This window comes from Choloepus didactylus, chromosome 12, assembly GCF_015220235.1.
Source record: "Choloepus didactylus isolate mChoDid1 chromosome 12, mChoDid1.pri, whole genome shotgun sequence".
NCBI lineage: Eukaryota > Metazoa > Chordata > Mammalia > Pilosa > Megalonychidae > Choloepus > Choloepus didactylus.
In genome coordinates this window covers 34,748,603-34,775,617 of record NC_051318.1, presented here as the reverse complement: position 1 = coordinate 34,775,617, position 27,015 = coordinate 34,748,603, and the positions used below count along the sequence as shown (strand labels likewise).

General features: G+C 35.6%; 1 protein-coding gene across 3 annotated transcripts in view; it reads right to left on the bottom strand.

The window, feature by feature from the left end:
- Positions 1 to 27,015, bottom strand: part of NALCN (sodium leak channel, non-selective) — a 373,030-nt gene that overhangs the window by 204,620 nt on the left and 141,395 nt on the right. For all 3 annotated transcript variants that reach the window (XM_037800332.1, XM_037800333.1, XM_037800334.1), the window contains exons 8-10: positions 18,327 to 18,469; positions 18,095 to 18,199; positions 10,419 to 10,505 (exon numbers count right to left, since the gene is read on the bottom strand). In XM_037800332.1, coding sequence (XP_037656260.1) covers positions 10,419 to 10,505; positions 18,095 to 18,199; positions 18,327 to 18,469 — 335 coding nt within the window. The remainder of the gene's footprint in view (positions 1 to 10,418; positions 10,506 to 18,094; positions 18,200 to 18,326; positions 18,470 to 27,015) is intronic.

The following is a 27,015-nucleotide window of genomic DNA, read 5'->3' as shown; positions in this document are numbered from 1 at the left end:
GAAAAACAACTTATCTTTAATTTTTCTCCAAAGGTGACAATACAACATATCTATGATGGAAACTTGACTCCAAAGAATAGAATGTGAATGACTGGCATAAGTTAGTAAACATCTCCTGATTGATATGATTACAAATATGAGCGAGTTCATAGGACTTCTTCAAACTGGAAGATGAAAATATAAAATGATTAAAGAATCTAGTTCAAGATAATCTGGACTACAAGTAATTTGAAAAGGTTCTGAATATTTCTTTTAATAGGTTCAAAAACCAAAGAAGCACAACCATTTAATCACCAAAAATACAGGTAAAATAAATAAAGCAGCACTAATAATTTATGTCTGATACTCTGTTAACTATTCTGAATATAATCATTACACATGCACACACACACACATACATGGTGGTGTGGCTGCACCCATTCAGCTTGAGTCTTGATTAGTTTACTGGAGTCCTTTAAAAATGCTGACCAGATTAAAATGACAACTGGTTGACACTCAAGAGATGCTTGGAGTTGCAGATAGAAGACAGGAGATACTAAGGCAAATATCCAAGCAATGAGAATGAATTTCAAAGTTCAACCTAGAAAACTGAATATTAGAACTCCTCTTTTTAGCTGATTTGGTCATATCTGGCTTCAAGACCACAATGGATCTTTTTCAAATAGCCTTTTAGGCTACCATGTTACACACATTTTGTGTTGTTTTGACTTTAGCTATTTTCTTTTTCCTGTTTTTTAATTCTGATTCCAAGTAATTATAAAACACTTGTTTTGAAATTTGCTTTTTCCCTGAAACTTTTCCTCCAAGCTGGTTTTGTGTAATGTTCTGCTGTTGGAAACTGAAAATGAGTACGTGTGTGTATCTGTTTGTGTTTGGGGAGGGGGGGATCATTTGGCAACTGCAAAAAGAGAGAGTTAGAATTTGTTCCTGCTTCTATGTGAGACTGTGTAGCTCTGGACATGAAAGTATATATATGCGTACAGCAAATATTTGCTGGTCCAGTGGGTGTGAATCGATTTGTAAACAGGACTATTGAAGATGTTATTAGTTGAGGTGTGCCCAAATGAATGAGAATGGGCCTTAATCCAATACAGCTGAAGTCCTTAAAAGCAAAGGAAATTGGACACAGACAGAGAAGCCACAGGGAACAGCCAGAAGCTGGAAGTCAACAGAACCCGAGAGAGAAAGGAGAAGATGCTATTCCCGTGTATTAGCATGTGACGGAAAAGCCAAGGAAACCAAAGATTGTGACCAGTCAGAAGATACCAGCATTGGGAAGAACCAAGCCTTTTTGCCTCTGAAACTGTGAGCCAAAAAATTCCTGTTGTTAAGCCAACTGGTATGGTAATTGTTTTAGAAGCTGGGAAACTAAAACACAGATGATATTACCCTCATTTTTCAGGTAAGGAAACTGAGGCTCAGAGAGATGAGGGAAATTGTACTAAGTTCTACTCTGCCATGGTCTTAGCTGTACCACATTGTCTTCTCACACTGGTCTGTAAGCATAGAAGAGGATGAAACCTAAATTCTCATTTGCTAAATCAGTTCTTGAAATTTTCTGCAAGTTTGTGGAAAGGTTCATTAAGAAGACAGATGTTTTGAGAATTGACTAGGATGTCACTTTACCACATGAAACCCATATATCATGTAGTTCACCTCCCCCAATCTTCACCTTTAATGGAAATTTTCTCAAAGAATGTTAAAACACTACAGTAAGAATTTTGCAACAATTTGACCTACTTATGGTAAGAGACTATTACCTTTATTCTTGAAAGGAGGAAGCATACAATGGGAAGTTACCAGAGAGAAATTGAGCTTGAGTGTGTCAGGTCTTATGCATGCTTCCATTTCCTCGTCAGTGACTTTCTTCAAGATAATAGATCACTGGGTATGTGTCAGAAGATGGCTTGAAACTGCACAGCCAGATCTGTCAAATTGTCAAGTGATGAAAACTCCTACCTGAGAGGCAGGAAGAGAACGGCTTGTCACAGCAGCAGCTGAGGAATGAGGTTCCAATTTAACAGAATTCTATTTATCATGCATTAGGATGACCCTTTCACACAGCTGTTGCTTATGCTAAAATAGAGTTTAAACAGCTAAATAACTGCCTTGCTTGATGCAAAAAAGAGTCAATTATAATTTTTCCCCTTTCTGAGACAACTCATATTTAAGGATACATCCACTCATATTTAAGGATTTCTAGATGGTCTGAGCAATACCAAACAAGAGAATCACAACACTGCCTGAAAATTGTAGAGGCATTTTTGGATTCATCTATCTATCTAATATTTTAATGTCTTCTCAGTTAGATAGGGAAAACATGCCCTTTAGAAATGCACAGCAATCCTAAAAAATCAAGAAGAAAACTCAACAGTTAAATGGACAAAAGACTTGAATAAGCAATTCACAGAAGAGAAAATGTGAGTGACCCATGAATATATGAAAAAATGCTCAACATCCATAGGTCGTGATCAGGGAGATTCAACTTTAACATTACTAGATACTATTTCATACCCACCAAGTGTTAAACATATAGAAGTGATAACATCAAGTGTGAGCAAGGATATGAAACAATAAGAACTAATAAATTGCTGATACGAGTAAATAGTGGCACTATCATTTTGGGAGCCATTTGGCAATATCTCATATAGTTCAGGCGTTCAACCCAGCAGTTGCTTTTCCAACTGTAACCCTAGAATAATGCTTACATATGTGTACAAAAAGGCATGTATGAGAAGGAGCTTAGTGGAATTCTTTGCAGTAGGAAAAAACAATTGGAAACAACCTGTCAGTTAACAGGAAGATAATAAATACACATGTACAAACATACATACATACATAAATTGTGGTATACTCATATAGTGCAATAATACACAACTATGTAAATGAAGTGGTTAAAAATATGAGGTTGACTGCCTGTGTTGAAATTCCCAATAATTAACCAGCTATGTGACCCTTCATCAAGTGACTTAACTTCTCTTTGCCTGAGTTTCCTCATCTATAAAAAGGAGATCGTAATGGCACAATCATTCATATCATTGTGCTGTGAGTGTTAAATAATTTAATATATATAAAACACATTTTACCTGACACATAGTAAATGGTTAATACGTGTTAGCTATTATTTATTATTTATTACGGTGGGTACATAGGTATTCGTTATTCTGCTTCTAAATTGTTTAATAATATTTTTTAAAGATGAAAGGCAAGGAAATGGTTGTATATTTATATTGTCAATTTATCCCAATTTACAAGCTGTTCACTTATAAGGGCATGGAAACAGGGTGGTGTGTCCCCAAAGAAACAATCTTATATGGGATGATTTGATCTTCAGGTTAGACCGTAATAGCCTATTTGGCTCAAAATATATTTCTCAAGTGCTGGAAGATAAAAAAAAAAAAAAAAAATTAATAAGGAAATCTACTCCTGAGTTATAACTAGTACAGCTTTCCACTACTCTACCCTTCTACCCACTCCATGAAGCTGATGTGGGTGGTTGAGCAGTGGTCCAGCAGATAGGGACATGCCAAGGTTTCCAGAGGGGCTTAAGAAGGGAGGTTTCAAATCACTTTTGGTTCATGTAGGAAAACCCTCTGCTGTAGTTTGCTTAAGTAGACCTGTTGCTTCCATTTCAATTCCTGTGGCTTACTGCTTCTAACCAATGTTTCTGGGTGTTGATGGCCCACTATACAATTGTATTTTCTCCCAGCTCCACCTCTGCCTCAGGAAGTTTTCTGCTGAATCTTTTCAGGGCCTGTGAAAGGGAGGTCACCAACCAAACTCAGTAAAAATCAGCCATATCTGGGCAATATGCAAGAAACAGAAAAAAGCTAGTTTTCAAGGAGAAAAAAAAAACAGAAGTGGATGAAAAGACAGAAGCAAAGATAAGAAATCATGTGGCATAAACAGAGAGTGAGAGAGGCAAAGAAAGCTAAGTCAGTTAGGAGGTCAGATTACATGTGTAATAAATGCCCTTTTAAGCACACGTATGTTCCTTGTAAACAAAGAGTTCCTAATAAGACATAAATACCCACTTAATTCTCTCAAACCCAGAAGGACACCCCCCACCCCATTTTACAGAAATATGCCCTAAGTATACTGCTAATAAGATGCATAGCAGAAATATTTCTATCTTCTACCAACATCCTGTCCCCATAGTAAGTACCAAAGACAGGATAAAAATCAGAAAGGGGTGGCGTCTTGTTTGACAACCATTATCAGCAATGCATAAGGATGTGGAGAAAGGCAGGACAGGACTTAGCTAGGACCTTCTTGTATTTGTCCTTAACTCAGGAATGTATTTATGAGAACTTACATATATTTACCATGGCTAAGTTTCTTAATAACATGGTATGGATTTAATTAATAACTGGATAAACATGAAAAATATCCTGGAAAAATTAACATAATTAGCACTAAGTTAATTAACTAAAAATTTCAAGTGGCTTCAGAGAGAGCTCATCACACGTAAACTACCAGGCCAACAATACTATCCTGCTTGACCCCTACAACTCTGAACGTGTGGTTTTGCAATTAAATTTAATAGTACTTGTATTTTCATTTATTATAAAAACAGAAAAGACCACCCCAAGCGCACCGAATTGAATTGTTCCCTTGCATGCCTGCCTATGACTTCCATTATAATTATAATCATAGTTATAATTGTATTTTGCATCTCAGAGCACAAAATGAAATTTGTAGAGTTTCAATTTTCAGATCAAAGCTGCCTATTTTCTTCTCTAGAAATAGGGTCTATTATTCTGTAGAATAGTAAGAAGACCTCCTAATTCATTTGAATATCTCCATAATCAATGTATGTAAGAAGGGAGCAGAAATGCCACAATCGTTGAAACACTTGAGAGAAAGTAAAATGTGTGTGTGTGTGTGTGTTCATGTAAAAATGTAGGGAAATGTTCAGATCCCAACACTGTTCACCGGAATATACAAAATCCTAAAAGATTTATTCCTGCAAATATGTATGTGTATATTTGTATATATACACACACACATATGTAAAATTTATATCTACTATTTAAATATAAATATATTGAGTGAAAATAATAAACGATTTCACATAAAACACCACAATATCACAGAAGCATCAGTCAAATACTGTATTTAGTGTAACAATTATGCCACATCAATCAATCTTATTTTTTAAAACACATTATTTCTTATAGTTAGTAGGGAAGACAGATGTTCACTCCAATAAACTAGACAAGGATGCAGAAATAAGCAAAGAAAATGAAAAGCTTAAGAGTACAATGAAGAGAGTGAAAGAATCCAAAGAAATTTAGCTGAAAACAAATTAAACCAGTCTCTACTTATGCTGTTATAATTTTAAAATTTTGAAGTTTTGAAGAAATAAAAAAATATGGGAAGACTATTTGGGATAATTAAAATTTATGTACTACTTGTTGCTATTATTTTTCTTTGTGATCTAAAGTCACATTACTATAACTTAGATCATGAGTCACCCACACAAAAGCCTTCTGAGATGAGCAGGTAATATAAATGAAAAAAGTGGACCCAGAGTCCTGAATTAAACCCATAGGAATAGCCTTCACTTCCACAAAGAAACAGGTCATGTCTCTTTTTTTTTACTTTAATATGGGGTGCTCTTAAAATATCTATTTCTATCTATCAATCTATCTGTCATCTATCTTCCTATTTATCTGTCATTTTCCCACCATTGGTAGAATCATAGGTACAGAGAAATATTTTCTACTCTAAGAAAAATAATTGGGTGACTCCATGGATAAATGAAACACCCATTTCCAGTGCTGCAAAGACCATATCAAAATTGGGAGATGAAGGCAAAACAGGGAGTTGTGCCCAGGCTAATGTGGGAAGCCACCGCCCTACTCTAGCCAGTTACAGCCAGCCATGTGGAATTGTGGGCCTGGAATTGCCAGAAATTCCTGATTTACAAGAGGAGTGGGAAACATGGATTTTCATGTGACATCTTCTGTTTTTTAAATATTGGGTCAAATTAAAAAATATCCACTCCCAGAAACAAACCAAAAATCCCTAAAAGTCAAATGGGGACTCTGGGCTACCAATTTGTCATCCTTCAGAGATTGTCCAATATGTAAGTTTTTGAATTTATTTCAACAATTGAGAATTTACAAACAATTCAATTTCAGGTGCTCAAAAGTTTCATTCCAATGAATTCTACCTTTTTCTTAAGATATAAATGGTTTCAGTTCCTTTCAACCATGTTATTTCTAAATAAGACTCATATTTCTAAACATAGACCTATTTATCTCATATGCTGAAGAAGATAAAAAGAATTCTGAGAGGTGAAACATAACAGAAGTCAGAGTTATGTCCTGTGAATTCTCTACTACCATATTTTAGAAGAAATGTGCTTGCAAAATTACTCGAAGTTACCCAAGGCCATGCAAGAGTCGAAAGGTACTGTCTGCAAACCAACTCCAAATATACTGCTCGTTTTAAAACCTAAGACATGCACAAGGGAGTAAATGCTTTTAGAGACAAAGGTGTCATTGCCACAATCCATTCTATTTCAAGTTCTTGGAGGCAAGACCAAGAGGACAAATGGAGCAGCTTCTAAGTGAGAAGTCAAATAACTATTTTCACAAGCCAAGAAGGTGCTGAATCGTTCTTAGACTTGGTTAGTCTCTCATTTTATAAACACAAGCTTGAGCCTCTTCCAAGTGGAAGACACAGTTTTAGCCATGACCATGGCTGGTATGGTCCTCATTGTCAGAGAGGATACTCTGGTTAGAGAAGCAGACTTGAAATAACCACTTATACCATAAACTATTTAATTAAAATTATGATAAGCACAAAAGAAAAGTAGAGGATGACAGGAAACATAATAGGAGTACCTGACTTATTATTTGAGGATGTGGAAGTTTTCTTTAAGGAATTAGCATTTGACCTGAGTTTTCAAGGATGAGTGGGAAGAAGAGTTTTCTAAGAAGAGGAAATAACCTGTGAAAATGACTGTGACTCCTTGGAAAAGAAATGCTTTTTTTTTTTTTTTTTTTTAATGACAGATATGTAATGTATAAATATAGGAGCAAAAGGTCTGTCTGGAAGAATTGGCTCTTAACATTAACTGTGATTACCTGTGGGAAGGGTAAGGTGGAAGAGGTGTGAAAACAAACTCACTTTTATTTCTACAGTTTTAAATTTTTTATGAGAACATACTCATATTTTTCTTGTTTTAAAAAATTAAAAGAAGTGGTACATGCCACTTACTGTTTGTCCTTGGTGGAGAGAGATCACTGAAATCCAAGACAGAGAGTGGGTGATTTCAGATGAAAAGTTTAATTACTTAGTTTCAGAGAGCATTAATGGTTTATGAAAGCCAGCAAGTAATTCAAGACCATTTTATCTCAAATATGTTTCCTTATTTAATTCTTTTTTATTATGCCTTTTTTTTTTCTTTGTTGCTCAGAAACAGAAATATGCTGTCTCTCCATTCACAGTCACTGTCCACTTCTAGTAGACTACTTCCCGGCCATCCTACTTTTGATCCATACTCTTTCAAACTGGCTCCTTCTGGAAAGCTTGATTTAGGACCAAACATGTGAACCTAAGCTGAATGGAACTTACTTCTTACTGACTGAATTACCTGACTTTCTTCTCCCTTAGCTTCCATCCACATGAAACATTCCTCATAAAGATTATGAAGCATGCTGCAATATTCATAACACATCTCTCAGGTACCACATCCACATACCTCAAGGCTAGCTGCTCACCATTACACTATTTGCTATATCCCTGCTCAGTGTTGTCTGCTCCATCACACTTGCTTTGCCATTTACCCCTTGCCATATGTTAAGGAGGCAACATTGAGGTACCTATTAACAAGCACTTAATAGATTTTTAAACAATGCATTTTGGGTCCAATAAAATTCTGATTTGGTATTTGTAGCAACCATGATAGTTGATTTCTATTACAAACATATGTTTTCTTGGCATATTTTTTTTTTTTTTCTGTTGGATAAAGCATGGAACTAGAACCAGAAGACCAATTTCAAGTCCTGGTTTCTCTATTTGGTTGATGTGTAACCTATGTTTTTCAGGTATAAATGTATGATAATGCACGCCAGCCTTTCTACATCACAAGGTGGCAGTGAATCTCATCCTGCATACTCTTGTCCTCATTCTCTTGGTCTCAGTTTAAATATTATTACCTAGAAGGACCTTCCCTGACCTCCAAAACTAGGAGAGCAGGCTCCTAATTGTATGTGACCATTGCATCCTGCATTACTTCTTCCAAAACTCCCATCACTCTTTTAATTGCTAGTTCTATGTTGTCATTTTTCCTCCTACCCCCAAGCACACTGAAAGCTCTATGAAGGTAGAGACTGTACTTGTCTTATTCAGAACTGTCACAGGACTTTGTATCGTAGCACATAGTAGGTATGCAGTGAACATCAGTTGAGTGGATTAACGAATAATTTAAGTGAAAGTCCTTTTTAGGCAATTACTATAATTGTTACTACTATTTCTTGTAGTAGAAATCATTGTATTAATATTATTAGCAGGATTATCACTGTTAAAAATAAGAAAGAAGGGGAACCATAAAACTATATTTGATACTATAAATATGAATTGCAAACCATTTTTTCTCCTCCATCCTTTCAGCTGATAGAAACAAAATGACCATATAAACGTTGTCCACAATCTTGACTCAGAGTGAAACGTTTGGCATCAGCGTTATACCCATCCTTGAAGTTCACAAAAAGCCCCTGCTTGGAGCAAGACCCAAAAGAAAAAACCGAGGTATGTTCTTACTCCAAAGAAGATATAAAATACTTCCCCAATATGAAGAACTGTAAAAATCAGCCCCTTGTGAGAAGAGGATTTGTAACAACAACAAAAAAAGAGGGTGAAGGAAATAAAACCCCCCAGGAGGAAGAATTAGTTCTTTATTGCTATGAGTGGAGCTGCTTGATTTTTCATCCTTAAGGAGGAGGGGGAATGCAAAGAGTGGAAATGCTATAGAGTATTAGGGATATTGCTCTTGCTAAGGTGAAGTTGTTTAGAATAAGTTATAATATTTGAGGGTGTGGGGGTGAGTAGTAGGGTAAGAGAAGATGCCAGTGTGGTCCACTCCAGATCCCTATATGAGACTCTATATAAAGGTTTCACTTACTAAGTTTATTCTTCAGGAACTTAAGATCTTCAGTGATTCCTTATGCCAGGTAAGTCCCAAAACTCAGAGGCAATAGCCTCTTCAAGAACATCAACGAGATGTGTCCCCTTTGCTCATAAAGTTGACACCCCTTTTCAACATGAACAGGTTAGGGTGTTCACTGCCTAGACTTCCCTGAAGATTGGGAAAGTGATTAAACTAGAGGTAGGTGTAGCAACAGACAAGATGGAATTTAACAAAGGATTATGAATACTGAATCTTTATATAATGTTCTTTTTCTTAATCGCTAGGGTATTAGAATAGCTAGAAGGAAAGAATTGAGATGGTGGAACTGTAATCCATCCATTGAAATTTGTTCTGTAGCTACTTGTTAAATTGTAATTTGAAAGCTATCATCTTTTTGTATATAAGTTATATTTCACAATAAGGAAATAACTGAAACTACGGTACTGTAACTCATAACAACTTTGGAAATTTCCCATATAACTACTTGTTAAATCATTCTTTGAAGGATACTACCTTCTTGTATATATGCCATATTTCACAATAAGGAAATAACTGAAACTGTGGAACTGTAACCTATAATATTCTTTGAAATTTGCTCTCTAACTACTTGTTAAATTGCACTTGAAAAGTTGTCACTTCTATGTATATATGCTATAGTCTATAATAAAAAAAATTGTTAAAGAAAGATAAAGGTGTTTATTTGGCTTCAGGAAAAGCTCAGAGTAGATGACAAATCCAGAAAGTTCACAGACCAGAGACTACATTCCAGGACTCTTGGGCTCCATATACCCTCCTATAGCCTGGTGTTTGCTCTAGGTGCAATCTGGGAAGGAAGTGCCTCTCTATCACATTGCTCTGAGAGTGTGCAAATGCAAAGCAGTGGACTGCATATTAACAAATGTTTTCTTTCCAGGTACTTGGTGAGGTTTTAAATTGAGTGAATTGTGACTGATCTTCCTGCCTCCAACAAACAATCCATCCTTTGTAGAAGAATGGTTTGAAAAGATTTAGTACAGCGACAAAATTCTTCATTTATCCTACCCTGCTGGAATGCTATTACCTTCATGCATTCATTCATCAGGAATTTACCAAATCCTTACTGAGTATCTGAAAAAGTGCTAAATCCTGTGAATATAAGATGGAATAAAATACTGTCCCTGACTTTAGAACCATAAATTTGAGCAATTCCAGAGCTTGGAGAATTGTGGATTTCCTTGTATAAAACAAAAGGCAAAGACTTTTGCTGGGTGATTTTTAAAACAGCATTATACTGTACCTGGAGGCAAGCTGGAGCGCGTCCCTGGGGCTTGTTGACATCCACGGCTACCAGCTGCCACCCACCAGCAGCATCTTCATGAAACATCTTCAAGACAAAGAGGGAGATGAGTCAGAGACACTTAATATGGAACACCGAGAATTCTATGTCTCCAGCTTTTTATACTTTTATCAAAACGGCATTTTCTTATGTATTTGTATTTAGAGCATGAGTCTTTTCAATCATGTTCATTTTAACCCTCAACTCTTAAGTCAATAATATTACCAATAATGAAAATAATGCCAAAATATTGATTGCATTTATTGCACACTTACTATGTGTCAGGCACTCATGCCTTACATATGCTTTGCTGACAATTGCTCAAATATACTTTTCCACAAGACTCTAAAGTAAGTACTTTATCTCCATTATATAAATAACTACTTACTGTATCTTGGAGAAAATGAAAATTAGAATTCCAAAGCATTGTGTCTAGTGTGATTTTTCTACAGGTGGTAGAACTTTGTTGAGCAAATTTAACAATATTCTCAGGATAAATGAAACAAGAAGTGTGGCTGTGGCACAGAGAAAGAGGCTTGTCTTATTTTAATGGTAGGAGACTGACATATAACTTAATAGACTTTGGGAAGTTTTTTAACTAGGTTGCAATTAATCTGTTCAAAAGAAATTATATATATGGTTCTGAAGGGGACAAGTAGTTTATCCTGGCTTACAAGACATACGTGATGAAATTCATGGTACTACAGGCCTGCTAAAATCTGAAATTATTTGAATTGCATGTCTAGTTTATTATCTTACTGCATATTCTATTACTCTACAAAATTACTCAGTATTATACCCACTGGGAAGACTTATATTCCACTTATATATATTTTCCCACTAAGATTCTTTCTTTCTGATTTCTTAGGGGTATGTGTTTGTAGATGGAGGTGGCAGTGGGATAGGGTGGAATTAAGGATTTTTTTTATTTCTAAGTTAAGATGCTAACTATAAGCAGTTACTGTTTTTATTCCTGCCCAAGGACACCATTTCATAAACACAAATATTTTCTTTGTCACTCTTCTTTGTATCCTTGGTTAGTCTAATCTTGCCAAAAGGGTAATGTTGATGGAACCATGAGATGACACTAAGATTCCATTACCTAGAATTTATAATTGTAATTTTGAACTCTCCAAAATAGAGGTAATAGATCATTTGCAGAAAGAAAACTTTCCTCTATAAAATAAGTGAGGCGGTGACAGACGAGTGCCAAAATTCATGTGTGTGTGTGCATGAACAAAAATCAGTTGCACATTTACACAAAGCTTCTTTTACCAAAGATGCCATTACAAATTATTTTTCTCTGCTGTCCATTTACAGGATTCTTATTGCTTTAGGAGGAATTTTAAAAGGTATTCTTAGTGGTAGAATCAAGCAGAGCCCATCCTTCATGAATAGGCTCAGTCTGAGAATGCCTACATTGGTTGAAATGCAAACCATTTAAAGTGCCTTTTAAAGTTCCTGTCAAAATGCTGGAATGCTCCTTTTAAGGACAAAAGAGACAAAATCAATCTTGTCAGTCACTAGCTAAAAACCCTCTGTTGATGTATCACATTTTCTCTTATCATGACACAGAAGATCCCTAGGGCACATATTTGCTTTGATCAGTAGTAAACTAATTTTCTCTGTTAAATTATTTTTCCAGTAGACAAATATGAAATGAATCAATATAATTGTCAGTAAAAGTATGCTGTCAAAGTCACTTCTTTGCATGAAGTAAAGTGAAATAAATGCAACTGTGTTCAATTTCTCTTTAGTCCTCTGAATTATAAAACACCATTTAGATTGGTTAACATAACAGTAGATCTGTGAGGTAGACACCCACAGTCCTTAGGGAAGTGTCAGGCACTGCCAGTTGTCCCTCCATATCTCTTCTCCAGTCTTCCATAGAAAGAGAATTTTTACTGAAACATGAGGCTACCAGGAGTAAAGACTAATTCTTGTCCTCTTTGAAGTTCAGCTTGGCCATGTAACTACATATTGGTCTATGGAATGTAAGCAGAAACTTTCCCTTTCTTCCTATGTTTTCCCTTCCTGGTCTCTGGAATATGGATGTGAGGATTGGAACTGGAGTAGCCCTTCCTTCCTCCCTCCCTCCTTCCTTATTTCCTTCCTCCCTCCCTCCCTCCCTTCCTTCCTTCCTCCCTCCCTTCCTTCCTTCCTCCCTCCCTTCCTTCCTTCCTCTCTTTCAGACATTGTGGGTTTAAATTACGCATCAAATGTAGGATTCCCATATACCACCCTACTATTAACACCTTGCACTGATGTGGAACATTTGTTACAATTGATGATTGTGCATTTTTATAACTGTATTATTAATTATAGTCCAGACTTCATTAGGGTTCACTGTGCAGTGTAGCTCCATGGATTTTTCTTAAATTTTTATTCTGTTACCATAAATACAATCTAATATTTGCCCTTTTGATCACTTTCAGATATATATTTCAGTGCTGTTAATTACATCCACAGTGCTGTGCTACCATCACCACCATCCATTACCAAAACATTTCCATCATTTCAAATAGGAACCCTCCACATTTTAAGCCTTAACTTCCTATTCTCTATCCCCACCTCGTCCCCTGGTAACCTATACTCTAGATTATGACTCTAAAAGTTTGCTTATCTGATAATTTCAGATCAGTGAGATCATACAATGTTTGTCCTTTTTGTGTCTAGCTTACTTCATACAGCAGCCATCTTAGACTACAAAGTGACTTTGGATTTGGAAGCTGTGCAAGGTGGAGCAAAAAGATGAAAGGATTCTAGTTTCCTAGCAACACAGACCACCATTCCAATCCTGAATCTAACCTTACATGAGAAAGAAAGGCATTCTATACTACTCGAGTCACTTATTTTGTTCCTTGCCGCTGAACTACAGTTAATTAACACAGGTTGTTTCAGCTTGAATCTTCAATGATACCATTCATTTAAAAGACATAACTTTTCCCTCTCATTACATAATTAATACTTATCTACTATTAAACAGTTAGGAAATTTAATGAGGCAAAATCTTAAACCCACCCCCAGAGACAAACACCACCAATATTTTAGAGTTAAGCTTCCAGATATTTTATGCACACATAAAAACACAAGAGATCTTTTTATGTACTAATATGTTAACATGTCAAAATATATGTTTTCATGTCAAAAATAAAAAAATCAATCACAATTTTGATGGTCTCCTTTATTCCCATTTCATAATTTGTTATTAGAGAGTCAGGTTGTTTCCAATTTTTGTTAATGTAAAAATACATCCATAAACATCCTTGAATGTTCGTCTTTGAAAATTGCCCCAATTTTTTCTTAAGATACATTTCCTGGAAGTGAATGTTTTGGTCAAATATTATATACTTGAAGGTTTCTGATACATATTACCAAACTTTCCTAGAAATGATGTCCTATTTTACAACCTTAGTAATACTGTATGCAAGTGCCTCTTTCTCCACTTTTGAGACAAATATATATATATTTTTAAGTAAAGAGGCATGTTGACAGCAGTGTCTTAAGGGCTAAATGTCTTCTCATAGTCAGTAAAACTGGAGACACTTGAAATAGAGTGACTTGAGTTTGAGTACCAGTTATTTAATATTTGTAAGATAACTGAGTTTCTAAGTTTGCTTTTTTTAAAATTTAATTTGCAAAGCAGAGACAACAATAGTATAAAACTTGCAATTATTGTGAAGATTAAATAAGACTGCTTGTAAAGACGTTAGCACAGTCTGTAGCTCAGTTATGTTAATTGTCATGAGATGCTATGAATTAGTGTAATATTACTAACAACACCACAAATTAAATGCCATGAGCACCCTCTTCTTAATACAACCATTAGGAAACCCATAGAGATTTAAGTCTCAAGGATTATCTCGGGTTTATCTGTTTGCAACTATTAGGGTTTTATAAAGGATCAATTGATTTTCAAAGAAGCTAAGAATGCTTTGGGGATTGTTCCATTACAGACAAAATCTCATCATAACCAACAACAATAACAATGAGTTATCTAAAGGGAGGTGGTAGGAGAAAGAATCTTGCTAAAGGGGATCATTAGCCACCAAATTAAAATTCCAAACCCAAGAGAAAAATGCTGAATATATATATTATATAATGTGAAGATAATTCTAAAATTTATTTTGAAATTTTTGTGCTCTTTGGGGTCTTTCAAACTCTATTATGTAATAGTTATTATTACACAAAAAAATGAGAGTGGACACCTGGCTTGACTTTGTTATTAAATAAAGTATTCAATGACTCATGCAACAAAATTTAATTCGTATAATTGATGTATTTTCCATTACTATGGTTTTTTATTAGAAGGAGCTCACCATTGCACCATGTTAGAATGCATTTATTAAATTACTTTCTCACATATTACAGTGATGTATATTAATGTGGAAAAGAATGGTCTTGGAATGCAGCAAAAATTAAATTTTTTACTAAAGTATTGTCTTTGAGCATTAAGTTATACATAGACTTGTTTGAAGGTGAAATTCTTTCCACTTTTGATTAAGTATCTTTTCATCTATGTCTTTCTGCTTTTTAATCCAGCACTGCCCATTTATACGAAGATTACTTTAGGCATTCTAGGAATCTGTGTCCTAGCAATGTTGATGATACCACAAAGAAAGTAAATATCCTTTTTTTCCCTACATCAGCTTGACCCTCCTCAGACTTCTATCTCACTTAGGGGATAGTAATTCAGAAACATGTGCCAGCAAGTGTGCTCATGAGAGATAATGACAGATGAGAAATGACTGCTCTTTATACAATCAAAATATTTATTTACCTTTCCCTCAATATGACTCTATTGAACACTGATTCATATATAAACGTCAAGTGCATATTGATTGCCAGAAGCCTGCTTCATCAGTATACATAGCAGAGAAATATGCTTGTTGGATCCCAAAGTTTAGTAGTTCTTTTAGTTCTACTCCAGGCAATGTGAGATAAGCTTATTCCTAGCATGGATCAATCTAGACAAAAGAACTACACAGGACAGGCAACGGGTATCTGGAGTGAGGCATCCAAGGAATGGCAGTAGAGGTCTGGACCAGAGGGATGCTATGCCTGGGACATTTTCTTCCAGGACATCTGCACATCCCAGCATTCAGTGCTGTAGCATGAGTCGTCCCATCATGGACTGACACAAAGGGTCATTACATCATGGATGAATGCATCTCTTGCAGTTTAACCTAACGTGTGACTGAGCTCCTGGCAACAGATAACCATGTCTAATAATTATGTAGATATAAAAGCCACAATCCCCGTAAGTGTTCATGCAGACTCATGATTACTAATTTGAAATTTTCCACATCATTTCCTTTGTTTTCCTGTTACATGTGGCATTATGGTCTTCATAAGACCTTTGTCATTAATTTTTCTGTAATTTGTTTCTTTGCTGTGACTCTGAAGCATTTGGTGGTGAATACTCAGCTGGAAAATGCTGCTTTGTGATTTGAAAGAAGTCTCTTTGCCTCTGAATGAATCATATCAGAGACAATTTCTTTTGGCCTGCCTGAGATGTCTGAAAACCCCTTCCTTGTCCTGTTAATCTGTATAATTTTCTTTCTACATATAAGGTCCTCATGGGAAGTCTGCAGACTTCCAGACATGAACCTGTTCATCAAGCCACGGACCCTCTTAGGACAGTCATGAGGAATTACTCACACAGGGCAACTACTTATCCTCCACAAACTAGAGAAAGACTAGAATTGGTTTCATATCTGAAAAGCTGTGTTCCTTACATTACAATAGCCATCTTTATTTTTATCACCTTAAAGCCTATCTGTTTTATTAGAATTAGAAATTTGTGATTTATTGTTTAAAATCACGTAATGAGAGTTCCTTATGTTCACAGCTCTGTCAGATTTTACAAATGTAATAGAACCGTGGCAAATAATGTCTCTCCTTGCCACACACATAAAAACATCTGAGCCACTGGCCAGGAGCTGGGGAGGTGCTGGGCGTGGCCTGGGTGGCTGGTTGCTAGGCCCCCTAAGTGGTGTTTTTACCAAGAGGCTGCAAGCAGGAGCTTCGGTTGCTTAGCAACCGGGTCCTCAGCCACAGCATTCTTCTTAATGAAGGTTTTCCACAATTCTCTGTGTGATTACCTCTGTTGAATATCTAGACACATTCCCTCTGAATTATAACTTAATGGTCCTGATTAAGTACAATTTTGCATCAAAATAATTTTGCGAAACTTTGTTCAAAATTCTCCTTACATTTTACTTTCTTTTATAACTGCCAACTGATTTGGTGGTGCTTCCAAAAACTACTCTTCCAGCTGTGGTTTATACATAAGAGTTACTTAATAAACATAGCAATCAATTGTTCTAAAGAAATTTTGGGTCATCTCCCAGGAGCACAGAATGTAAATTTGTGTCGAGTCCACAGTACTACTATGTTGCCCTTTAGTTCTTGATGTGATGTCTGTAACAGAAACCTCTTTTTTTCCAGTGGTTTTCTGTCATACTTAAAAAAATGTCAGAATGGACTTGGAACTTTATTATTTCTCACAGTTTGCTAAAAGATATGAGAGAAGAAATAAGAACTAGATGACATCTATGACCTAACCTTTCAAAAAATCTTTCATGGAAGTTTGAATAGTTGTTTCAGCTATCATGTCAATTACACTGTTTCATCTGGAATGAACTGGTTAATAATTCAAACTTTTAAAATATGATAAAGAGGCTGTATAAGGCTTTTCTCAAATATTAGTATGTTTAATAGCATTTTATCATACAATATTAAAAGTTCTATTTGAAGATTTTCAAAGTAAAATTTAACTTGCATACCTTACAGATATGTGTTTTACAATGGATGTGTGCAACTACTTACAAATTTATGTGTTATTTTTCTTAAACTTTAATACTAAAATAATAGTTACAAGGTATTAAATTCTTTCATTCTTGGCTTTGGAATTTTTATTTTCTCTCTCTTTTATAAAAATTCATACTAGAAAATGATATATAAACCTGCCCTCCCTCTTTCTAACCACCAAAAGAACAAATATCAAAACAAAACCAAAAATCAGAGCAAAACAGTGGTTCTAAATTGCCTTCTTATGTAATAACTGTCCTGCTATTTTTAGTCAAATTCTAGGGCACCTCCAATTTCTCAGGAGTATAGGGGAACTCTTCTGAATGTGTAGTGATTTCACAAAACTCATGCATTTGGTGAGAAGGGTATTCTTTGGGCTTTATTGTACTGTGATTGTTTCGTTCTGAGTTAAACATTTCTTCCATTCCAAAATTTGAATCCTATACACATGGGCCCTTATATAGGCTCTCATTCTGTGAAATGAGAAATTCCGCAGTTGCTATATATTATCCACAAGCCCTTTGAGGAATTGTGATGGCTACATCAAATCAAAGGTAAATAATAAATGTGATTGTCAATCCTAGTTTTGTATCAAAACCACGCAAGGAGCTGTTAAAAATACAGGTACCCTTGCCCCATCACCCAGAAAGTTTGATTTGGTGGGTCTGCAACTGGGCCCAGGCATCTGTATTTTCCAAGAGCTCCACAAGTGAGTCTGATTGTGGAAGCCCATTATAACAGAGCTTCTTCGAATTCTACTGATGGTGGGGATGGAATATGTGCATGTTTGAAAGGGTTATTGAATCATCTTGCTTATACTGTACCTGCGTGGTGGCTGTGGAAGTAGTGCTGCTTCTTGATCCCCACATTTGTTGAAACTGTACTCTGATTTCCGCAAATGTTTCAATGATGACAGCAATAAACACATTCTGAAAGAAAATTGCAAACTACGTTTACCAAAGGCTGGAAACAAGGAAGTGGTAGGCAACCAAAAACAAAAGATCTGCAGAAACTGTATCAAAACTTAGACTTCATCAGTATGAATTTTTATAGTACCTTAACAAGCCAGGCAAGGAAGAAAATTAAAGTGATGAAATAGAAGTAGGAACGCCAACGGGGAAAGCTGTCAATTGCTCTGTACATGAGGAACACCCAGCCTTCCTGGGAGGCGGCCTCATAGACTGTGAAGATACTGGTGCCTGTCAAGAGACAGGAGGGCAGGTTGAGTTACAGCTGACTTTTGAAATGAGAAAACAGTTTTCAGAAAAATAATCAGTGCTTTTCTCATTGACAAAGCTCTTTTTACCGAGATTAAAATCATAGGTAACATTTTCTGGTTCTTATTCTTAGGATTTTGAAAAGTTGTCTGTGACTCCAAGCAAGGGCAATTTCAATATCTCTAGCAGTAAAATAATTTTATGTTATATCTTCAGGCTATTAAATGCATTTAACAATTGAGAAAAGGGAACTAACTTTCAGACAAAGACAGGTATAATAAGAAAAGAACGGATACCATGTAAGCTTGCCTCTTGGGGCTTAAACATTTTCGGTGTGCTCAATAGCACTTCCAATAGTTTTAAACAAAATGAAACCCGGAGAACTGAGTTTCATTTGAAATCTTTTTCTCACGGGGAGACTGAAATATCTTAGGTTCTCAAAATTTATATGATAGAGCCTGTCTTTGGATTACATGGTGTTTACTGAACACCAAAATGTATTTTGTATCTTCTAGGAGAAATGTCTCATTGAAAATACTTCTGATAATGGAAAGAAAGAGAAGTTAATAATGTGTGGGCAGATTTTTGAAAATGTGGTTAAAAGAACCTAAAATGCCATACAGGGAAAACTTGAAATTCCTGGACATTAGAAAGGCTTGGGCCAATTTGTTGGGGGAAAACAAAGCAAAGCCAAACAAAACAAGCAAACAAGCAAACAGAATGCGGGCTTGCCATTCATCTATTTGGGTCTGGTTCTGGTTGCTGACTCTTCCTAAATATGTGAGTTTTGTTTTCTAATGAGAGAATCAAATAACACAAGCTTAGCTCTTCTCTAGGCAATACCCAAGCATCTATTGAGTATCACAGACTGCAGAGAATATGGGACACATGACCAAGAAGAGGAGAGTGAGGAGTGTTTAATCCAGGGATTGAAAGGCAGGAACTCAAAGAAAATGTGCTTTGTTATTCTCCATATAATAATGTCTTATTATTGAATAGAAATTGTGGCCATTTGTCTTAGTCTATATTACAGATAAAGGAGGCAGTACCATGTGTCAACACTTTTCCTCCCACCCCCCACACCCCCAACCCAAATGCTTTGATTATTTCATTGATTTGGGGTGTAAGTTAAATATAGAAAGACCATGTGATTTACCTGAGTTACCAGGGCTAGTAAATGGTGAAACTAGAAATAGAATTGGCATTTCTGACTTCAAAGACTATGATGGTTTCATCATACCATACTGGATAGAACTCTAGATTACAGCTTCAGAGTTCTGGGTTCCTAACCACTAAGTTTCTGCATGATTGTGGACGGATGACCTATTGTTATACTTTACTAGTAAATGCAGATAATACCTTTTCTTATTTGGGTGATATAAAGTAAGATACTCCATTATATTTCTATCATCTATAGCATATGGAATATATGAAACAGTCAATGATGAATTTTAGAAAAATATATACAGTGTGAAGATACTTAGAAAAGTTTATTGTTGTGAAAACATAAGCTATAAGAGGCAAGATATCATCACATTTAAGTGTGTAGGATCTTGTTCCAGACAGGATTAATTCTAGTTTCTTTAATTATTACCTGTGTGTCCTTTTGGCAAGTTACTTAACTTTCATGTTCTTTAGTTTCCCCATCAGTAGAATAGTGAAATAATAGCACATACCTCATAGTGTTGTGAGGATTAAATGATTTAATTTCCATAAAGCATTGTGATATGGTAAGTACTTATTAAGTTTAGGTATCATTATTATTATTACAAAAATTGAATATAATTGCTCAATTGTATTTTGTGAGAAAGTATATCATTAAAAAGCATAGTATTGAATTAAAGTAGTTTATAAAAAAGTATGTTATATGTTGTTATTCATAAAACTGGTAAATATTTGCATTTCAATTAATTCTACTGCTATGAGTAAAATTATTATTGAATATAAATTTGATATCCACTCATACAGGTTCTAATCAAACTAAAATGTAAACTAGAACGTTTATATGATCACATGTCCAAAGTAAGAAGGGAGTAGGTAAAGTTGGCTGATGATCACAGGGTCTTCTCTGAGCCTTTGCTTTTAGGAGGAATAATCAGAGCATCAATGAGCACCAAGGCATGCAGGACAACCAAAAAGTTTAGCAGTGAATGAAGACAAGTGAGAAATAAAGAGGCTAGAAAGAAAAGCCGAGAGAAAGAAGGAAAGGATGTTACTATTTTGTGATGGCCTATTAGGCACCAGAATGTGCTAAGTACTTTATAGAAAACATAACAACTGGTAATGTAACACATGCTTTGTTTCGAGGCTCTTTTGCATACTTAAATGCTGGGGGTGGGTGCATGTTTCTGTTTTGTTGGGTAGGTGGGTAAGTGGGTAGCTGGGTATGAGGGCAGATATTCCCAATAGTATTTTACAGAAAAGGAAAGTGAGGGTCACTGTTTAATGAACTTGCCCAAGGTAGAAAGTGATAGAACTGGAGATTGAACTGACTTCATCAGGTTCCAGGTCTTAAATCCTTTATTTCTTTACCATGCTACTTATATTTTCTCTTGCTTGAGACTGGGACATTAAAAAGATACTATTTTCTCTTATCCTTAATTTGAATGAAATTAATTTTTTGAGTCATTCTGAAGGCTAAGTTTGTAGTATAACAAAGAACTCATGCAAGAAGATGATTTTTAAAGAGAAAGGCCCAGAGAAGAATAACATGAGCAACAAATGAAAGGAAGTAATAAAAAAAAAAAAAAAAAATAGACTGTTCTCGTTAATGTTCTCATTAATGATTTATATATACTAAAAATGTACATTTTTACTTTTGTGGACTGAATAAGAAAAACCATTTTAATATAAAACAAGTAATTTATGTCCCTATTTTTCCTAGTTCTTTGAACTAAACAGAACAGTGGCTGCAGAAATCCATTATGAATTACTATTAATATTTAATATCTTTACCAATGGACCATTTTTAGGTAAATTTGGGGATTCTCAATATAAGATTAAATTTCAGAGGAACACTGAAAATTTTCCTCCCTCTCCTTGCTTACATCTTTCTCTATTATCTCTACAGGGAAGAAGCTATTTGGAATTTAATTTAAAATATAGTACGTTCAACAAGTAATCTTGAAGCTTTTACTTCTGTTTTTCCTGAATTGACATGGAAAAAGGGAAAGAAGTGGGAACCCACAGTGAAGCTGAAAGAGCAGGTTTTGTTAAAGGGGATGAAATGTTTGTGAAAACCATAAAACTCCCCCCAGAAATGTTGACTACTGAAAAGAAGTATTTTCCACATATATATGCACTACACTATGTAAATCAGCTTTAAAAATACCATTAGCTGCCTGAGCAAAGGCAACTAAGACAATCCTCCCTTATCACTTTTCTACTACTTGCTTTGCAAAAAAAGAGGAAAAGAAAGTTACTTTTGAAAAGATTTTAACAGCTGTTGCCTAATATTTAAACTAACAAAAGTAAAATTTAGGATCTTTTTTCTTTTGGAAGTGAGACAGCCCTGGGGAAGAAACTGTAGCTGCTCAAACTTAATTTGCACATCCTGATCTCTCTGGTTTTTCTCTTAGCAGACCCTCAGTGGCTGTTAAGCTCAGCTGAACCTCTTTGCTCTCTGGCAAACTAAGTCCTAGTCCTTGGTACTCCAAGAGGACCCAGTGCTTGCCTTTATAATGTCACTTACCACACTGAATTGTTACCTTGTTTGTCTCCCTCACTAGGTGAGAACAATCTGAACTTAAACTGTATTATTTCTGTGTTTGATACTTAGAAGCACTCAAGAATCATTAATAAATAAAAGAATGACCATATAGTATTAAAATATATGAAGGCATTTCTCAAATATTTGCTTTTGTATCAGTCTTTCTTCAGTACGAAAATTATGCAGTGTGATGGTTAAATTCATGTGTCAACTTGACTATGTTATGGTATCTGGTTTGGTCAAGCAAGTGTGGCCTGATTGCTACTGTGAGGATATTTCCTGTATTTAAATCATCAGTAAGTTGATTGCATCTACGGCTGATTACATCTACAATCAGCTAAGGAGATTGTCTCCAACAATGAGAGAAGTTTCATCCAAATCACTTGAAGGCTTTAAGGGGGAACTGATGATTTCAGCATTTAGAAGAGAGAATTTCCTTCTTTTCTTCTGCCAGCCAGCTTCTCCTGGAGAATTCATTGAGAGACCCTTCATTGGAGTTTCCAACCTGAAGTCTGCTTTACAGAATTAGACTTGCCAATCCCCACAGTCATGTGAGTCAATTCTTATTATAAATCTCACAATATTTGTGTAATATATATGGGTATATATCCTGTCAGTTCTGTTTCCCTGACTAATACATACAGATGATTTGGGAACAAAAAGAAATATTCTATAGTGAATAGATCTTGTAAATGTTTGGCTGATTTTTTTTAATGCAATTTTATTGAGATATATTCACATATCATACAATCATCTAAAGTGTACAATCATTTGTTCACAGTATCATCATATAGTTGTGCATTCATCACCACAATCAATTTTTGAACATTTTCATTACTCAAAAAAATAAAAATAAGAATAAAAATAAAAGTAAAAAAGAATACACAAAACATTCCATACCCCACTTCCCCACCTATTATTCATTTACTTTTTGTCCCCATTTTCCTACTCATCTGTCAATACAGTGGATAAAGGGAGTGTGAGCCACAAGGTTTTCACAACTGCACAGTCACACTGTGTAAGCTATATAATTATACAATTATCTTCAAGAATCAAGGTTACTGGGTTGTAGTTCAACAGTTTCAGGTATTTCTTTCTAGCTATTCTAATACTACACTAAAAACTAAAAAGGGATATCTATTTAATTCATAAGAATAACCTCCAGAAAGACCTCTCAACTCCATTTGAAATCTCTCAGCCACTGAAACTTTATTTTGTTTCATTTCCCTTCCCCTTTTGGTCCAGAAGCCTTTCTCAGTTCTATGATGCTGGGTCTAGGCCCATCCCTGGGAGTCATGTCCCACATTACCAGGGAGATTTACATCCTGGGAGTCATGGCCCACATAGTGGAGAGGGCAGTGAGTTTACCTGCAGTGTTGGCTTAGAGAGAGAGGTCACATCTGAGCAACAAAAGAGGTTCTCTGAGGGTGACTCTTAGGCACAATTATAAGTAGATTTAGCTTCTCCTTTGCAGTAACAATCTTCATAAGGGAAGCTCCAAGTTCGAGGGTTTTGCTTACTAAACTGGTAGCCCCCAATTCTTGTGAGAATATCAGGAATTCCCCAGGTGGGGAAGTTTAATATTTGCATTTTTCCCCAGTCCCTCAAGGTGGGCTTTGCAAATACTTTTTATTCTCTGCCCATATTACTCTGGGCTGTATCATGGCTTCACGCTAACCTGTATAAACCAATGAGATCTCACTCCCTATTCAAGGTTCAATATAATTATGGGGTTTGAATAAATTGACCATACAAGTTAAATTAAATAGTGTGCTACAGGAAATATATATTTTGCACCAAATAAACATCTTTTCCTTTGGTCTCACATAGAAGTTGAAGTTTTAAAACACAGTCCTTTAATCTGATTTACCTCAATAGTAACAAAGTCCATTTCAATCATAACTCTAATTGAAGTCTGATCTCTTTTTCAGCTTCTTTAATATTTCTGTATGGGGTAAGGCTGACATTCAAAGATGCAGAACTCTGGCTCTGAGTCCCAGGTGTCACACAAATACCTGAAGTTCTAGGGACAGACCATGATATACACAAATAGTTCAGCATCTCAGAATTTAAAATAGCCATTACAGCTCATGAATAGATGTGACTGCTTTAGAGTTTACCATCTAGGAACCTTTACAATAGGCCTTCCCCTTATAACCTATGCTCTCAGATTTAATTCTCAGAGTTTGCACAGTTTAGTTAGTCCATATTAGTGAGGCATTACAATGTTTGTCTTTTTGATTCCGATTTATTTCACTCAACATACTGTCCTCAAGTCCATTCACCTAGTTGCATATCTCACAACTTCATTCCTTCTTGCTGCTGCTCAATATTCCATTGTATGTATACACCACAGTTCACCATTCTGTTTATCAGTCAATGTACCCTTAGACCACCTGTATCCATTGAAAATAGTGAATACTGCTGAACAATGGTGTGCTAATGTCCATTCACATCCCTGCTCTCAGTTCTTCCAAGTATATACCCAATAACAGGGTTGCAGGACCATATGGTAACCCCATTCTTAGCTTCCTGTGGAACCACCTCATTGCCCTCCAGATGGGCTGCACCATTCTACTTTCCCCACATTTTCTTCAGCACTTGTATCCCTCTGTTTATTTTTAAACAGTTTTATTCATACACCATCAAATCCACCTGAAGTAAACAACCAATGATTCCCAGTATAATCAAGTAGTTATGCATTCACCTCCACAATCTATGTGAGGACATTTCCATTTCTTCCAAAAAGAAAGAGAAAGAGAGGGAAAAACAAGAAGAATAAAATAAAAGATACAAGAAAAATAAAAACAAAATAAATTAAATACAGTGAAAAGGTCATACAGCAACAACCCCACCGAGAATCCTATATCACTCTCTTACATCCCCCTCTTTAGACATTTATCTTTGGTATATTGCCTTTGTTACAATTAATGGAAGCATCTTACAATGCTACTGTTAACTATATATCTGGTTTGCACTGATTGTATTTTTTCACCTATACCATTCAATTTTCAACAGCTTGCAATGTTGACATTCATTTGTTCTCCCTCATGTGAAAAAATTCTTATATTTGTACATTTAATCACCATCATTGATCACTCTAGGTTTTGCTAAGTTTTACAATCCCAGTCTTGATCTTCTGTTTTTCCTTCTGGTATCATGCATGTCCCTAGCCTTCCTCTTTCAATCATAGTCATACTCATCTTTCTTGTAAGTACTTGGATCAGAGTATTTATAATATTGTGCACCCATAACACAGTATTGTGCTATCTATTTCTGGATCTATACAATCAATCCTATTGAATCTTCTTTATTCCTTCAGTATCAAATGCCCAATCCCTAACCTCTTTCAATCTTCTGATAACCTATGTTCCCAACTTAAACTTTCAAAGTATACTCATCAATGTTAGTTCATATTAGTGAGAACTTACAGTATCTGTCTTCTTGTTTCTGGCTAATTTCACTCAACGTAATGTCTACTGTCTACCATTTTGTCTTTTGGATTTTATATGTCATGTCTTATTTTATTTTTATTTTTTTTTCTCTCTCTTTTAACTTTACTGATAGTCTTCATTTTTACATTCTTCTCCAAACTTCTCTCTCCTGTTTTTTCCTATCTGCCTGTAGGGCTTCCTTTAGTATTTCTTGTAGAGTATGTATCTTGTTCACAAACTCTCAGTGTTTGTTTGTCTGAAAATATTTTAAATTATCCCTCATTTTTGGAGGACAGTTTTGCCAGATATAGAATTCTTGGTTGGCAGTTTTTCTCATTCAGTATCTTAAATATATCATCACAGTGCCTTATCACCTCCGTGGTTTCTACTGAGAAATCCACACGTAGTCTTATTGAGCTTCCCTTGTATGTGATGGATTGCTTCTCTCTTTGTCTTTGATATTTGATAATCTGATTAAGTGTCTTAGAGTTGGTCCATTTGGATCTATTCTGTTTGGGGTATGCTGCACTTCTTGGATTTGTAATTTTATGTCTTTCATAAGAGATGGGAAATTTTCAGTGAGTATTTCCTCCATTATTATTTCTTCCCCTTTTCCCTTCTCTTCTCCTTCTGGGACACCCATGGCATATACATTCATGCACTTCATTTTGTCATTCAATTTCCTGTGACCCAGCTCATATTTTCCATTTTTTTCTCTACCTGTTATTTTGTGTGTAGGATTTCAGATGTGTCATCCTCTAGTTCATGAATCCTTCCTTCTGCCTTTTCAAATCTGCTGTTGTATGTCTCCATTGTGTTTTTCATCTCTTCTATTGTGCCTTTCATTCCCATAAGTTCTGTCAATTGTTTTTTCAAACTTCTGAGTTCTTCCTTATGTTTGCCCAATATCTTCTTTATATCCTTCATCTCTTTTGCCATAACTTCCCTCAACTCATTGATTTCTTTTTTGAATTAATGTAGCACATTTGTTTGAACATCTTTAATTTGTTGTTTCAACTCATATATCTCATTTGAAATGTGAGTTTGTTTCTTTGACTGGGCCATATCTTCATTTTTCCTAATGTGAGTCATAATTTTTTGTTTTCTAGGCATTTGGTTTCCTTGATTACCCCAATCAGATTTTCCCAGACAGATGGGCCCAGGTCTCAGGAGGGGGATGTAATCAGTATCAAGTCTCCCTGAGAATGAGACCCAGAAGGTTGTCAAGACTTTTCTGTGAGGCCTCTAGACTATGAGCTTTTCCTATCCCACCCAACAGGTGGTGCTTGTCAGCCCACAGCTCCCCATTGGTGTAAAGAAGTTTGGTGCCTTTAATTCTCAGCATCCCTGATCCTGCCATGGACCGAGGGTGAGTCAGAGCCAAG